Below are 18,394 nucleotides of genomic sequence, written 5' to 3' on the forward strand. Positions count from 1 at the left end.
CAGACCGATAGGTACCCACCGTCTGAAGGAGGCAATAAGGTGAGGTTTCTTCTTGCATAAAAGTTATTTCGCCTTATATTCTATTACGGTTTTTAATGCTGTCGGTCAAATTCTAATAATTACATCTATGCCAAAAATATGCTGGAAAGAGAATCGTTGATAGATCGCTGCAGTCTTTGGAAAATTCGTTTCCTGTTCCAGAAATAATCGTTTTCGTAACAATAAGCCTAACGGGTTATTTGAATATGGTGTAAATGGAGGCGTTCTAACACATCCTAAAACAGCTAATTATAAATGAGAATACAACAGAAACAAACGTCAACGTTTTAGTTCACCGGTAAAACCTCTGTAATACCGTGAAGACAGGCAAATAATATTTTTGATAATACCAATTACGACACTATAAATTATAAGCAAAGGAAAAAATGTTTAATCACCGATGGAAGATTATCCATTCTTTTAAACACGTCTAATTTATCCATCTCTCCGGGTTTGTCTCACGGTTAACTCGTCGTCGCAAATCAGTAGTTCAACAGCTGAATTTAAAAGTCCAAGTTTCAGAGGTTCAAATCCCAGTCAAAATTGGTTTCTTTTATATGGATCTGAACACAAGCAAATGCGTGGGGTTCAATTAACCACACGTCTCAGGAATAATCGGCCTGAGTCTGTACAAGACTACACATCATTTACTCGTCACACATACCATCCTCAACTTATTGGCCAGTGGGGGGTTGCTTATTGTTCACTAGCTGAACAGATTGCAACGTACACAGGAAAGAAATTTATCCATCAACGGTTGAACAGTAAAGATTAAATAACATAGAACTTGTCGTATTTTACATAGTCATATTTCGAATAATAGTTTGTGTATTTGAAAAAATAACTTTTTTCAAAATATATCTTAATCGTTTTTCTTCAAATTAAATTTTAAAAAAGACTTTGGTATTTAATTTATTAATATTATCCAGATATTAACGATTTAATAAAATGAAATTTTATTGTACCAAACTTTTCGTAGTTATGTGGATGAAATAGTTTTTGTATAATCAGTGTTACCAAAATAAGTTTCAATACGTACTTTATTTTCACGTTATTTTTGCATTTCGAATGTAAAAAAAGCAAAAGACCTGCACGATTATTCAGGCAATTATACACAAACAACGATTTGACAAAGTTTGAAGAATGAAATATTTTTAAAGAATAGCAATTAACACGAATACAATCTTAGTAATGCTTTCACTGAAGTATTTAGCAGCGGGCTAAATATTTTCCTCCAGACGATAAAAATTTAAGTAAACAGAATTTATTCTTCATACAAAAATTTAAAACCAGGATTCCTTCCTCTAAAAACAATTATTTTTTTAATTTAAGCGCTGTAATAATTTTTTATAAAAATAATTCAGGTCGGCAAGGAATATCTGAAACTTACTTTCTAGTAATGAACAAGATTTAGTATTCGGAAGAAAACAGAGTACTCGGCTTGTTTCTATAAAAAAAATTCGTAAGTATTAGTAATAAGCTAATCTTTTTATTATAACAACGTAACTTGCTTGTAAAACATTAATACAGCAAAACACATTAACAAGTCAATTTGTAGTATCAATTTAATTTAATTTGTATACCGTAAACAAGTTTATATTTTATAATTTTCATCTGCACGACGTACATGTTTCAGCACGTGAGCACACGCGCACTCACACACATGTTTGTTTATAATTATCACAGACATTTGAATATTTAACGGAAATTTTTATTTTTGTCTTATACAATTAAAAAAAACAACAAAAAAAAACAACGGTATAATTAAACTATATCCGCAAATGAAATAAATTCGGATTGAAAAATCATGTATGGCGATGTGTATACTAGGTAATTATTATAAATTATTACGGCTAAGTATATGTAGATGAATGATTTGAAGAGCGGTGTACAAGCCATAACCGCCTAGAGGTGCAGTGTTAGTAGAGATGAGAGCGAAAAGGATGTAAAGAACGGGAAGAGGGTTGTGGATGCGGGGGTGTGATATGATGTGAAGTGTCGATGTTTGGCAGTCAGGAGAACGTATAAGGATGAAAGAGAGAGAATGAGAGAGGAAAAGAGAAAGACGAACGACAAGAAAGAGAGGAATACACGGGCAGGTACAACGAGCTCAGGTGAAGAGTATGTAAGGAGAGGTCCTTGGAGATCACAGCCGGGCACGGTGTTGCCAAGTCTTCTCTACGAGAGTCCAACGCATAGCCGAGAGCCCTGCCCGGCACCCGGCACCTCACACCATACCGCTATATAAATGCACTCCGTATGTCGACGATCTATCGTCAACTAATCGTATAACACTTCGCCAATAAAAATAACCTACCGTCAAATTAACAACCATTAAAAAAATAATAATAAAATTAAAAATACAGGAAAAATCATTAATGTTATCACGCATCAATTATTTTGATATAGAACAATAAGTTATTTAAATGAAGATTATTAATCAAAACGGTAAGTAAACAAAATAAAATCCACTAGTTTCATATTAACGAAGCGAGCAATAATGTACAGCAATCATATAGACCGTTAATAAAAAGCGAATGTAAGTAGCTTATCGTAATTTAAATGTTACGCCTACTTTCGCGATACATAATTTTTCAAAAATTATTCTTACACCCGATAAAATGTATTATGTTTATTATAAAGAATACATTAACTACACAGTTGCACATGAGTTGATCAACTACTAGTTGATACTATTGACCTCTTTTATAAATTATTAATAATATAAAACATAAAATATTCAATACACCACAGTAAATTTCATATAAATATTTGCTTATATTTCATAAAATAATTTTGTATTAGCTGCACAAGAGGATGCAATTATTGTAACATTTTTTAACATTGCTTAATGATTTTTTTTTCTTTAATTTATGTAACTTACACCATACTTATATAACATATTTTATTATAAAATGTCCGCTAGAGATATTGTAAAAAAAAATATATAAATGGTAAAATCAATTTTTAAATCTGTCATCAACCTGACACCCTTCTTGTGACAAACCCATTCACCACACCATCCCCTCCATTCCTAGGCTCATCAGGCCTAGGAACGGAGGTCGTATTTCAGACCCTCAATATCTGATTACATATTTTAGTTATCAGTACTGCCTCTATCAGGTTGGCATCAATGCAAATGCCTCGAAAGATATTTCCATCGGTGTTAAAGCCCATCATCAACTAACAAAGGTTATTTTTCAAACTCACCTGAATCAAATCAAAATAGTGATGAGCAATAAAAATTTTCAAATTGAGCTATATCAAAATATTAATCTCATACCCTCAAAAATTGTTCGCAACATCGTAATTTTGAACTACCACACTAAAGCAAACAAAATTACAAATCAACCCACGAACATACCAAACAACCTCGCAAAATATGTCGGTTTACCTGATTTTATTTACGATTTAAAATTATTAATTCAATAAGAATCGTTGAAAAAAGATTTCAATACGGTAATTTCATCCAGATCAAAGAAAAATGTGTAGTCTAAAAGAAATAAAAAACAAAAAATATAAAATTATGATATGAGTATAATTTTTGGTATACAATATATTATAGATAAAAAAAAGCCTAAATAGATAACAAAGTAAAGAATATAAAAAAAGGTAAGCTCGAACATACATTACAATGAATTACAATAGAACAGTCACGGTGTACCTTGTCGATTGTTAATAACGGTAAAAAGTGGAATTTAGTTTTAATTTATTCCCCATTCAATAATATATTAAAATAAATAAAAAAACCCCTTTCGGCATGTCGGAAAGCGGAAGTAGATTTCACCGGTGCTAAGTACGGGGATAAAAAAGATTTCCACCTTAAAGTTAAAAAAACTTTAAATTTACTCAATACGACAATGGTTGCATGTGAAAAAAGTTTCACATATTTAGCATAAATCTTCTTACAATTCCTGCAACATTTTGGTCATCCCTTGCTGTAAGGGTAGGTCATATCAAAAATTGTTTCAGAAAAAATTTCAAGTTATATTTAGAGGACTAAGGACCATTTTAAACCGATTCGATATTACGCTTATTAAGGGAGATGTGATCTTTTTTGCCCTCAAAACCCAATTTTTTCTACCCCCTGGGCCAGTGGTTCATAATATAAAAAATCTTTATTTAGCTAAGTTTTAGGCCCTTATCCAAAGAATAGTAGAAATTTTAAAAGAATTCGATACTTTACTTAATGAGAAAGTTATAGCGGTTTTTTTTTAAAAAAGGCCCTATTTCCACCCCCATGGTCCGAAGTTGTCCATTAAGAACTCGACCGAGATTTTGGGACGTTATATTTTATGTATAAATTTGAAAGTAATTGGCGCAAAATTACGGCAGTTATCGTGTCCACAATACAGTGAAATATATATATAAACTTTTGAACTGACGGTGGTTTTGGGGTTTGGGGGATATGAAACGCGAAGATATGTCGAAATTTTCCGGAAGTCGAATAATGGTACCCATTACAATAGGTAGCTTTCTTTTGAAATAAACCTAAATGTTACGCGCTTAATTTCACTTTATACTCGAGAAAAACGAGCAAAAAATTTTGAAATTATTTTCTACTAATCAGAAAATAATTAACAACTTTCCACTGTCCTCTCCTACCCCACTCCTCAAAAAAATAAGTTCGTTTTAATAATTAATATTGAAATTCGTTTGAATATGTATTATAAGAAAATGAAAGTAATTATTTAAATTTAAAACATTGCCTTTACGGGCGAAATGTAACATACTAAAAAAGCTTAACGACAAGCTTTTCCTAAAAAATAAATAAATAAACAAGTAAATAATAAAAACAAACAAAACAAATCGTACTGAAAAGTAATTTTGTTTTCAAAATTACTTTAATTATTAAGTGAACGTATATGAGAGCGCGCCCCACGGTTTTCAAATTAGTTATGCATAAAAAGAAGTTTTTTTTTAAAGTAATTTACTTGAAACTTATTTTTTTTAAAGTAATTTTCTTGAAAACAACATTATTTTTTACTTTTCAGAACGAATTTTTTTGTTTTCTTTCTTTTGTTATTTATTTATTTTGAAGAAAAAACAATTTTTTTTTATTTCCTACTTTTTATTCGTAATTATATTCCCTTTTCTATTTTCTCCACAGAACTTAGTTTTTGAGATCATATGTGAACAAATTAAATTCTCTTAAGTTATAAAATCTCTTCGTTAAGTAACACTATTTTTTCTTCAAGATGTTCCCCTTGTATTATATATATAATATACAGATGAAATTAACAAAGGAATATGTACTGTCAACCGACGTACGTCGCTGTGTAAAATTTTATCATTGTATGACGCCTGGAAATGAGTTTAATTAAGGTTGGAAGATTTGAGGGCACGGTTGAATCACTGTAAGTTAAAGAAAAGCATATAATGATTACCCTGCTTATGAGCAACAGTCCACAATTCATAGAATATGCAGCAAGTTTGTCTACGCTGCGTAAGGTGATCTCAATTCTTTATCCTTTCCTAGGCAGTTCATACAATTTTCAATCTTTTTATTTTTTACTATTATTTTGTATGGAATAAAGTCGATTAAATTAAAACGCAAAAAAACGAGTTCTTCTAAATTTTCTTTAATTCTTTTAAAACAACTTTTAATTATGAAATTGCACTGATTGCCTGAAATTATTGTAAAATAAAATATCATCCGCTTGATTTTCAAGCTACCTTTAAAGATGACTAACATTTTTTAGAATTCGCATCGTAGAATAGTTCAAAAATTCATGATTCGACCAACAATCACAGACTGTATGACGTAACAATATTTTATAAGAATTAAATTGAATTAATAACATAAATGAACAAAAGGATTCTTAAAAATTTCACATTTCAACGTCAAGATAGTAATTTACTTAACTTTGACAGCTTTATTAATAGATAGGAATGTTCTTAAAATGTATAGTTTAAAAGTAAGTAATTATACTTTACCTTATTAACATCATCTCTAATTTAAAAACAAAAACATAAAAGATGTAGAGTATTCTAGCATGGTATGGTATAATGGTTGTCAGGATGCTGGCTTCTAAATCAGCTAGGGTCTTGGGTTTGATTCCCGGCAAGGGTCTGGAATTTTTTAATCGGTTATCATTTTATTCATCTCATCGTTCTCATCAGGAAGTGCAAAATCATATTCAAAGTAGTAAAGATAACGATCACAAGTAATTAATGGAATTAATATAGTTATCCACTGGTAACGAAAAAATTCCAGGATTCCTCTATTTCAGTTACGTGTATACTTGACGGTCTTAAATGAAATTTGATTACTAACACTGTGGATACTAATTTCGATAAATTCATACAAATTCAACATCGTTAACTCCCGACCGTAGGGAAGCGCAAAAAGGAGGATTACGTGTTCACGTGTGCGGTATACGTTCACGATTTTCTCAGCACCTATCGCAGCTGTCGACTTGGCTCATTCACGGAATTATTTGGCATCTACTCGGAAAGGATTTGAGCCGTAAATTCGTAAACTTTTAATTTTACATTTGTTTTCTGACAGCAATTAATCTTGAATAGCAATTTATTAAATAATGATAATTTCAATTTTTTTCTTAAAAATTTTTACTTCTATCAACTTTTTTTCCTGTTAAGCTTCCGGGAATTACCGTTCAGGTATTACTTCAAAAGATAAAAGAGGAGAGGATATGTATGAGTGTAAATGAAATACAGTCTTGTACAGTCTCAGTTCGATCATTCCTGAGATGTGTGGAAATCGAGACCCAACTACCAACGAACACCGGTATCCACGATCTAGTATTCAAATCTATGTAAAAATAACTGACCTTACTAGAACTTGAACGCTGGAACTCTCGACTTCCAAATCAGCTGATTGGAAAAGACGCGCTCACCACTAGACCAACCCGATGGGTTTACTTTTATCAACTTAATTTCAACGAATTTAACAGTAACAAAACATAATTTTAGAATGGCCAAATAAAACATTTTTTTTTTAATATACTGAATACATATGCAAATCTTATATAAAGAAAACATATGAAAAAATATATAAAAGATACATTAACAATATGTGCAAACATATGAATTCAAAATTCATTATTGACAATAATTGTAAATGATAATTGTTTTTTAATAACACCCATTTATTTTCCAATGACCTACTGGTTATTAGCTGGAATTTTGTATGCAAAATGAAAGTCATTACTTCTGAATGAACATCATAAAACTTACAAAGCACTTTATCCTAAAAAGCATTTATCCCAAAGCATTTTATTTATCCTATTACTTCGCCAAAACAGGATTAATTTGTTCATAAAAATACAACAAAGCGTAAAGCCTGCAAATGACGAAACAATTAGGCATATGCGCCTATTACATTTTAATTAAATCTCTTGGTTAAAAAGGAAGCCTAATATTTAATAATAATACATAAAATAAATTCAAAAAATTTAAAGCTAAATATAGTTGGATTTTAACTTTTTCTTTCATAAATGGGTCTAGACCGTTTCTATTTTTGATTTTCTTTCAATAACCGTTTTTAATTTAATAAAAACGTATTAGATAGTAATTAAACTTATATTTTATTGAAAAATTCAGATGTCAACGGTAAAAAATTATATAAATGAAAAAAAAAAATACTACGCCATTCGCAGTTGTTTCGATAAACTATGATTAATCTCTTGTTTTAACTTTAATTATAAAATATCCAATTCTAAAGTTTTGTTCATAAAGATTAAAATAACCTAATGTTATACAAATTAAAAACCATTTAAGAAATAGTGAATAAGATATATTTATTACAGTATCATAAGAAAAGTATCAATACGGTTAATTTATTCCGTTTGTTTCTATTTAAGTTGTATGTGAAAAGTATAACCAATTTTTCCAGCAAGAAATCAAAAGATGTACACTTGCTTACAACAGAATCCACGATCGACAAGTTATGACTGTACTTTAAAACTATTCGTGTAATATTTTTAGAGATGAGAATCGCATTCGAATTTAAGACGCATCGGCATGTAATAATCGGGTCTATTACTAGTTGAAAGAGAATATGCGCAAGATATCGAAGAGAAGGTGCACCTGCGCCAGCGAGAAAATAGTTCACTTGACGAGTCGTAGTATTATACGACTTAAATTACAAATCGAGTTTAGATCGGAGCGTCAAACGGATGGATTGTAAATGCAACGAACGGACGGGGCGTGGTGGTAAGAACTTGAGAGATTGAAGAACGACTGAAGAATTGTGAGGAGGACGCCGGAATAAAAGAGTAGAAGCGAGGTGCCACGCGATGCAGTCACTCGCACTCGATGAAGAAGAGCAGACGGGGCCGCCGGTAGCCTCCGCTCGGCTGGCCGGTGCCTGTTGTAACCACCACTACATCGCAACAAACATTCAGATACTATTCTACCTGAGCTCTGTTTAAAAACTCAAAGAGCATCATCACTCTTGTACCATCTCGCCGGTCGGTTCTAACTCTTCTCTCCGGCTTGTTTACATTTCACGGGATATAATCACCACTCCTGATTAAGCGCATTAACGCCATCAGTCCGGTTCGGCTCAACGAGCTTCTCTTCTCTCTTAACAACACATCGCTTTAGTACCTCCCGGACTAACTACACAACAACGCGTAACACCTTATGTAAAATAATTTTCACTTCAGGTGCACCGGTTTGGAGCCACTACATTTTAGTAAGACTATTAAACAAAACACAGGATTAGTAGTAAATAATCTGCGGCCTGCATAATATTATATACATTCGCAGTACATAAAAATTCTAAATCGTAAAAGCAAATAATTAAAAGTTTCTTCACTCGTAAAATTAAAAACGGGAAAAATTAAACCGAAGAAGTCAAACAGTTTACGGAATTGCATTTATTCTCCTCGCGAGAGTGCTTTCGTAGCATCATCAGACAAAAGTAACAAATAATAAAAAAATTATACGAGTATTTAAATTTTAATATAACAGAAATACGTGTTGTATTAATATAAATATAAAACGAAAACAAAATAAAGCAAACAAAATCTTTATTCGCATCACAAATGTTTTTCACTTCTTTATAATGCGGACAAATGGTTTTCAAAGAGGAAAAGCTAACAGAATATTAACGAAACACAAAAATTATCGGACTAGAATTGGAAAATTACATTATAATGAAAGTTAAGGAAAAGAAACGTATAATGGAATGACAAGAATTAATTCCTACGATTCTTAATTAATAATTTCTAGTTAACAAATAAAGACTTACTGAATGACAATTACACTACCCTAAGGACCAACGTATTCTCGATAAAAAATATATATTCCGCAATTTCTTCGATATAATCAACATCCTCAAATAATCGACAATAAAATTAAATAAAATTTGACCAAACAATAAAAATAAAAATTAGATGTTTACTTTAAATTCAAAAGTGAAGAGGGAACTTCCAAAATCAGAATTAATCTTATGTTTAAGACTTCTAGAACTAATTTATTCTTACATTTTTCAATTTTGTTAATGTTATTTCTCCTATAATTACTTCCAACAGGTGTTATCAAATATTACATATATATATATATTATGAAGTAATATCTAAATTACACTCTATTTTTTTGCGTTCCCCCCCCCCACAAATAGAAATTTATTATTTTGCTCATATCTATTAATCTAATTTAAATGTATATAAAGAACTTTATTCTTACAAATATAACATGTATGTAATCATCATTAATAATTCCATTTATTATTTGCCACACAACAAAAATGTTTGAAAAAAAATCCCTTTCAGCACGTCGGAAAGGGGAGGCAAATTTTACCGGTGCTAAGTAAAGGATAAAAAAGATTTTTACCATAAAGTTAAGAAAAACTTAAAATATACTCGATACGACAATGGCTGCATGTGGAAAAAGTTTAGTTTAGAGGTTAGTTTTCTTATGAAATCTACCTAATACTGATATAAAGAGTAGAAAAACATCCAAACAATTTATAAAAAGAACTTCATAAATGAGAATTAAAACTACACATTCTTACATAACCTTTTTCAATACACGAAAAAATACTATTGTTAAGATATTATAGAAATCTTAGTCAAAAATTCTATCAATAGTAGAAATGATTTACAGGTGATGTTCACTGAAAACAGTGTTAAAACTAAACCCACCGGGTTGGTCTAGTGGTTAACGCGTCTTCCCAAATCAGCTGATTTGGAAGTCGAGAGTTATAGCGTTCAAGTCCTAGTAAAGCCAGTTATTTTTACACGGATTTGAATACTAGAGCGTGGATACCGGTGTTCTTTGGTGGTTGGGTTTCAATTAACCACACATCTCAGGAATGGTCGAACTGAGAATGTACAAGACTACACTTCATTTACACTCATACATATCATCCTCTGAAGTATTATCTAAACGGTAGATACCGGAGGCTAAACAGGAAAAGAAAAAGTGTTAAAACTAAAGAATGTAATATTACGTCAGGAACATGAAAGGCGTTGCATACTGTTTGTCTAATATATTCAGCGCTAAAAAAATTGGGAGTAAGAAATTTATTTTGTGATTAATAATGTTTACAAACCACGAAGAAACAACGATGAAAAAAATGTTTTACGTAGTATAATAATATATCCTTTTTGAAGATGTAATAAAGTTAGGTCAACTGTAACTACATTTTATTAAGTGATTATAAACCTAAAATTACTGCATCGGACATAAATTTAACGATTTTCATGGAAATAATGCATCCTGTATAATAATTTACGAGGAGAACAGGGAGAACATAAATAATATATATTGACATCAATCTATGTTCATATTTAGTATTGTTATACAGATACGTGTCATAAATTAAGTAATGTATTAAACATTTTTGTTAGCCTTAGGCAATTTAAAAAGACAGGTAGATAAATGAAGTGAGGCGGGTGATTAGCATATATTTGTGGAAGGAGATGATGTTGATGAACAACACCGACTATATACCTGTGTGTTTGTATAGGCCTATAACACCAAAAATATATATATATATATATATATATATATATATATATATATTATACGAGGGGTAGAGGGATCACATAACCACCATCGGCCACCCTCTTAAAAGCTTGTATAACACTATTCTCGGTTCAGTTGGCTAGCTTCACGCCCACTCAATCATCTCATTGTTGGTCGCCCTTGTTTGCTAAAATGTTATTTATACACAGTAAACTATTAATTTTCAATCTGGCGATTCGGTTGTTGTTGAAACTATTTTATTACAGACGAAAACCGCTCCCTCTACTAATAACATTAAAAATGGTCTAAATTGTTCACAATACCTTTCCTTTTCGTATATGTATATTAAAGTATATTAAATCGGTTGTAAGCGATCTGTTAGGAGTTATACAAATCACATAACGATAATTCCATACCAGGATTAGTACGAGTACTGAGGAGTAAAACGGTTCCCGTTGAATTCTTTAATGAGCTAAACGTATTGTCCCATATCAGCATGCCAACTCTGACTTTTGTTTCTTGTAAATAGTAAAATTTTCTTTCTTTAAGATTTAAAGAGTCGTTACCTTTAGAAATTAAAAGGAATAAGAAACGGGAAAACCGAGATAATTACGGTTACAATTATCATAATGTACTGCCAAACTACAGTTAACTGCATTTGTTTAAAATGAAGGAAGAAGATAAAGCTTTTGTACTAATGTTTATCGAGTGTAAATTATCGATTGTTTTAAAGCTTATTCTTAACAATAAAATGTTTATAAAAAAATTATTCTTGTACATTAATAAATTTTTGAAACAGACCTTTTTTGAATTTAATTTTAACCGTCTAGTGGGGTTCAAAGGTTTATTATCTTAACGTTAAGATTTTTGTTTGGAATAAATTTGACAAATTTTTTCAAATAATGCCAACTTTAAAAACAGATTTTTGAGCAGTAAGATTTTTGCATAACAGAGAACTATGTTACAGTAAAAACAACATACAGATTCTACATTAATTATTACATCATCCTTCCAGATGATGTCGCGTAATTTCGTTCAGATAACAATTGAATCCCGCGTTAATGTTGTGGTGAACAGTTACTATTTTCTAACTTCATCCTAGATAAATACCAATGACTTCAGTAAATCAAAAAACCTCTGGCATTCTTCAAGCCCAGTAGTGACTGTAAAACTGTCGGAAGAGCTTACCCGGTCTGGTGGCTATATAAAAATCCCTACTATCGATTAAAATATGCTTATTATTTAAAGCCGGCCCTCCAAATACCTATTAATAACATATAAATAGGATTTATACAATAAATTAAGAAATATTATAAAATTTTTTTTCTGGGATATACTTAATACAAAAGTTAATAATACATTAGCAACACATTTCCACGTGAAAATAATGAGTATACGTCTCGCAAATAGAGCGTACCAGGTGGTCGATATACCATCATCGAAACTATGACCTTCATTTTTAAGAACAGATGTAAAAACTGGACCGCGATTAAATTACAATTACTGGGCGGAAAATTTAGAATATCTCGTCTCAGTTCCGTTTTAACTCTTGACAAGGGTGTGACATGCACGCAATAAAATTAAAAGACAAAAAAAATTATTTAAAGCAAGGTGAACTAGTATTATTAACGTTTAGTATTTATTTAGGGTAATAGATAAATTTATATACTACGTATAATAATGAAAGGCTTTGTTTTTTCGGGCATTATTACTGAACGTTTTTTCGGTCAAACTCGCTGAAGGCCTAAATAATTTTTTTTTATAAAGTTATACACAATTCGAGGATGCTCTACCCTCCTCCTTATCAGGAACAGTTTATTTTTAACTTAAATCATATTTTATTAAAAACTTAAATAAATTGGGCGATTAATTAATACTAATGTAATTTAATATTTTGAATAAAAGTTGAACATTAAATTCAGAAACAATTTTTAATTTAGTAATTTATTTTTTCATTTAAAATTCTGAACACTTTTTTCCAGGATAATTGGTTCCGTATTCTGCTTTCGGCAGAGGCCTTGAAATGAAAACATATATTTATAAGAAAAGTAAATTTATACTGAAATGAGATGAATAAATAACATTCAATTTTTGATAGCAAGATTCTCTAGACGTTGTAGGATGTATCTCAAATAATTAATATTTTGAAAATTAATGTGTTTTCTTCAAAACGTGGTGTGTATTCTACTTTTTTATTTTATTAATTTAAAAATATTTTTTTAAATAATTATAAAAAGATCAAAATTAATTTCATTCATTTTTATTTTATGGAACTTTGTTATACCCGTTTGACATTTGAAAACGTTTGATTATTATATTTGGAAAAAAAATTTAACTCGTCATTATATGTCCTCGTGATGCAACTAAGACAATTCAGATAAATTATTTATTTAATATATTTCGTGAAAATCGAAACAGGCGTTTTAAAATTAAGTACTCAGTAACTCCGTAATTTAATAATATACTAAAAATACAACTTTCATTAACCTATCGGGACGCGAGTGAAGAAGGCCGTTAATTACAATTCGAAACGAATTCTTAATGTTATAATGAATTTTTATCTACTTGTCCAATTATCTGTCAAGCTGTGCCTTTCCTCTACGTTCCTGCTCGCATAAACTTCGTAAATCAACGATATATTTGACTATGAAAACGGTAACTATGGATCGAATTGATCGTAGGTCTAATATATCATGAAAAAAATTCTTTGAAAATATATATATATATATATATATATATATATATATATATTAGTTAAAGGAGTAATGAGAAAAAGCATGAAATCATGTAGATTTTGTAACAAGCATTTAAAAATTGTTTTTAAAAACAATTAAATAAAACTATTCGCATAAATGAATAAAGATTAAAAAGGGTCGTAAAATTTAATTTTTGAAAGAAATATAGATGATACTGCGGTATAAGCGAACAACACACTATTGTATACTATTAAATAAAAATACTATTTATTACAATTTACAACCGCAATAAGAAAATAATATTTAAAGTAATAAAGTCGCTCTTAATACTTACATTTGTTACAACACATAAGAATGTTAATATTGCCCTTGGGATAAATTGAGCCGCGAGTAGCGGACCGCGAGGAACATAAATTAACATACATCGACATACGCATACTCAACACCTCCACAATAAAAACAAAATATAACCGCAGAAATCTATTATTACAAATAAAATAATAATAATAATAATGAGTAACATATCATTAAAAACTCATAAATGAAAACGAATACTATATTTTGCAGTATAAAAATATGTCTTGATTAATAATAAATACTATTTTAACCTCGATAAATGTATTAACATTATTTATAATAAATTCACATCCTGAGTCATGAATAGAATAAAATACGATACAAGATGACGTAATGATTTTTATTTTTTTAATTAACAATTAATTCGGTGATAGATATAAAATACATATCGATATAATAAAAATGATTTGTAGTCGACTAGAAAAAAGAAAATGTACATAAAAAGTTATTAAAAATATTGAAAAAATACATTAAAAATAATTTCAGACATTAACAAAATAATATGATAGCAATCAATCATAACACAATTATGACTCAAACTTTACTAAAAAAAAAGAAAGAAGAAGAGAAATCGAACTTAGAGTGGTTGTTTACGAAATGTACTAATTATTAGCTCCCATAACAAATTACTTTGGATATTGATGAATCACAGATATTTTGTAAACGATTAAGATATAGAAGTCCTAAATAAAATACTGTATTACGATAATTTATATAAAAGCTAAATTCGTAAAGTTAATAGAATAATATCATTACGATAAATCAAGAGGTCTCCAGAGCTACGCTGTAAGAAGGAAAGTACAGTAATCAGTCAAAAAATGGGGTACATGGTTTTTTCATCCACAGTGTTTCGTGACTGCAGACAGGATTATATGCATTTCCATATTAAGCCCATTCTCCCCGGTTATTGGATATTTTCCTTAAAATCCAGTGAAGATGCATATTTTCGCTAAATTTACAATATTTTTCGGTCGGGTATCTTGTTAATAAATGAAATCTTACGTTGTAGCCGGCCAAACCTATTAGCTGCACGGCTCTTGGAACGCACTTAGCAGCCGCGGAACAGTAGCTCTGATTGTTTATGTTTAAAAAAGTAACAAAATGTTAAAGAATTGTTAATTATCGAATTTTACGATATGTTATTCAACTACATACTATTTTTTTCTTCTCAATAACAATTATAATTACAATCGACTCTCCTGCGGAGCCATAAGTAAGTTTCCTGACAAAAACACGTGATAAGAAGGTCCTTAAGGAACCCCCAAACATAATAAACAGTTGTAAGCAAACTTAAAGTCAAATATGAAATTTCAAGCTCAGTCATAAATCACAAACCATTAATTTCAGCACCATATAGTGCACAGAACAAACATTTATAACAAATAAAAAAGAAAGAGAAGTAACAAGAAATTAGATACGACACCACTAAACTTGACGGTGTTAGATTCCAAACTGTTACGCAGACCCTAAGACGAGTATATGGGTTCGTTTCAATCGTCAGACGTCTTTGCTGTTATCGAGTAGATTAATTGCAAAGTGGTTTACATGATTCTCAAGCCTCTGCAGGTATTTGACATTGCGCTGTCGTGCAATCTCACGAACCGATGGGAGCTCTAGATAATCCTGAATCTCATCATTCCGCGTGAACCACGGAGCTACGGCAATTACCCTCGCTACTTTGTTCTGAAATCGTTGTATAATTTCCACATTACTAGTACTAGCCGTTCCCCACAATTCTACACCGTACGTCCAGATTTGACGCAGGATAGCCTTATAAATTAAGATCTTGTTGGATAACGTGAGGCCTGTGCAACTAATTTAAGAGTGGTTTTTAAAAACCTTTTTATATTCTATATTTTATTAGTCTTCATAAGTTTATACTTTACAATTGCGCTAGCACACATGTTTGGGCGTATTTAGCGAAAGATCGGATCGGTACGTTTTACGGTGGGAGAGTGCAATTAAAACACAGGGCTAAACAATTTAATTTCCGGATAACCAAGATCCGATCGATCAAGAGTGTACCCGATGCGTTAACCAGTTAGCGGTTAACCTGCTGATACATACGGCGTTTTAATCATGAAAATCGGACGAGCGGTTGCCGAGATAGTAGATATTAACGGTGGAACCCCGTCACACCTCCTCTCCAATTTCCGAACGGCGATCCAGGGTGCAGTTGAAAATATTATCATCCGACGGGTACCACAGGGAGCGGATGGGGTATCATTAAAAGGACGCGAAAAAAATTTTTCAGAGCGCTAGGACCGTTTTCGAGATATTTGCGATTTTCGTCCGAAAATTCGGAACCAATTAAAAAGTATTCAATTTTCCCAAAACTTCGATATATATATATACGGTATATCAATAAATAATAATATAACATGTATACACCTGATCACCACAAGACATGTACTAACGAATCGGAATTTTCCGCTAGTGATCGGTACATTCCGGTGCTAAGCTAAGCGGAACAAACACACAGACAAATGTCGTTTAGCAGGGTAGGAGTTTTCAGGAATTTCAGTCGGGATGCCTTTTTAACTTGTAAATATGTGACATAATTTACTTAATGTTCTTACAAAAATGTAAAAATGATTGTAAAAAAAATTAGATAAAGAAAATTTAATTTCCGAGCGTACAATTAACATCAATTTTTAATCCGTTAAAGATATTTGTTTACAAATTAATTTCTTAATTTTGTATAATTATTACAAATAAAATTCTTACAAATTACGATAATTTTTTTCTATTTTAACAAAAACTAATTTTTACGCAATATTTTAGAAAATTAACAATAATAACTAACTTTACCGGCTAATAGAAACAAAAAATACCGCAAATATTTAGAAAACGTTATTATTAAGAAACGCCATCTATAAAAAAATTCCGAGACAGCTAAACACAGTAGTTTTAGTCTAACAAGCAAATAATTACAAAAAAATACAAGAATAACTGAGAATATTTCATTACTTTCAACTACACCTTTCTTAATGATATTTTTAGTTCTCTTTTTTTAAATTTCAAAAAAACACAAATAGTTATAATAAACGCGTAATATTTTTGTTTAATCTATTCTTGCCTTGTCAAAAAAAAATTAATGATACACACATGTAAATTTTTACAAGACACTGATTAAAAAAGAAATATCTACAGCCGGTTAGGGAATTACAGCAGTCTCGCAGTCAAATAAACACTTATTGTTTTTACTGCATCAGAACTGGTGCAAAATTGTAATTAGATTCGTTAGGGCAAAACAGAATTTTTGTTTCTCAGAGATCATTTTTTTTTTTTTTATTTCCTCGTTTGTTTCCTAACCCTCTTAATAAGGTGAATAAGAGAATACATTTTCTTTGAAAAAGCAAAGTAACAGAAAAAAATCTAAGGAATTACAAACTAAAAAGAGAATCAATAAAATATTTTAACGTCCTATCTAAGAATTACATACGTTAAAAAGATATATTTCTATAAGAAAAATATATTAATTGAATTAAACAAATAAATGGAACATCAAATATAACGATTTCACATTTTCACTTATCGCTATAAGATGGGGAAGAATCGTATTAAATCGTAATAAAGAAGAAACAGAATTAACAGATAAACACCCGCATGACAAGCATTTACAATATAACAGCCAGCCAGAGTACGAATCTTGTGAAAAAAAAAATACATTGGTAATTAAAAAAATGACATATGGCATTTAACAACAGAAAGTAATTAACTTTATACTGAAAAAAAAAAACTGAATCAAACTATAACCGATTAAACTGTAGAATCAGGATGTAGACGTGATTGTTATACAGAATAATGTATAGTCTACCACTTCGCTAAGCGTTATATTAATTCAATGTTGTTGCATGTCAACGCCTAGTTTTACTGATATTGTGTTACAATGGCGGTAAATAGTTGTAAAGGTGCCACAAAAGTCGATTGCTGAACTCCGTATTGACAAATAAATTGCTGTTTATTATAATCGTTAATAGTTCTCCATGTTTTATATATATAATAGTACATTATCTCAACGAATTCGATATAGTTTCCTCATGTCTAAAGTAGTCAAATAAGTTTCATATTTTTATTACCGCCAAATAAATAAATGAAAAGAAAAGAAACTTACCATTGAAACAGGTATGGGCCCCGCTGTACCGTTGTGATACGGATATGGTGATACGAGGTAGCCCATGTTGAATGAAGACGTATGTGGTGTAGGCTCAACTTTCCCTGAAACAAAAAAATTAAAACTAAGTAAGACTGTTACACAAAACATTTCATTTACGAGAATTTTCTATAATCTTTTATATACAATAAGAAAAAAAGATATTGTCAAAGATAAAGAAAAATTATACCCTGTTCTGCTTTCT

General features: G+C 30.5%; 1 protein-coding gene across 1 annotated transcript in view; it reads right to left on the reverse strand.

Annotated features, from left to right (window-relative positions):
• pan (transcription factor pangolin) overlaps positions 1 to 18,394 on the reverse strand; it is an 810,214-nt gene that overhangs the window by 607,604 nt on the left and 184,216 nt on the right. Inside the window, exon 3 of the mRNA XM_075359090.1 lies at positions 18,151 to 18,254. Coding sequence (XP_075215205.1) covers positions 18,151 to 18,254 — 104 coding nt within the window. The remainder of the gene's footprint in view (positions 1 to 18,150; positions 18,255 to 18,394) is intronic.

Source organism: Lycorma delicatula, chromosome 3, assembly GCF_047948215.1.
Source record: "Lycorma delicatula isolate Av1 chromosome 3, ASM4794821v1, whole genome shotgun sequence".
Taxonomy (NCBI): domain Eukaryota; kingdom Metazoa; phylum Arthropoda; class Insecta; order Hemiptera; family Fulgoridae; genus Lycorma; species Lycorma delicatula.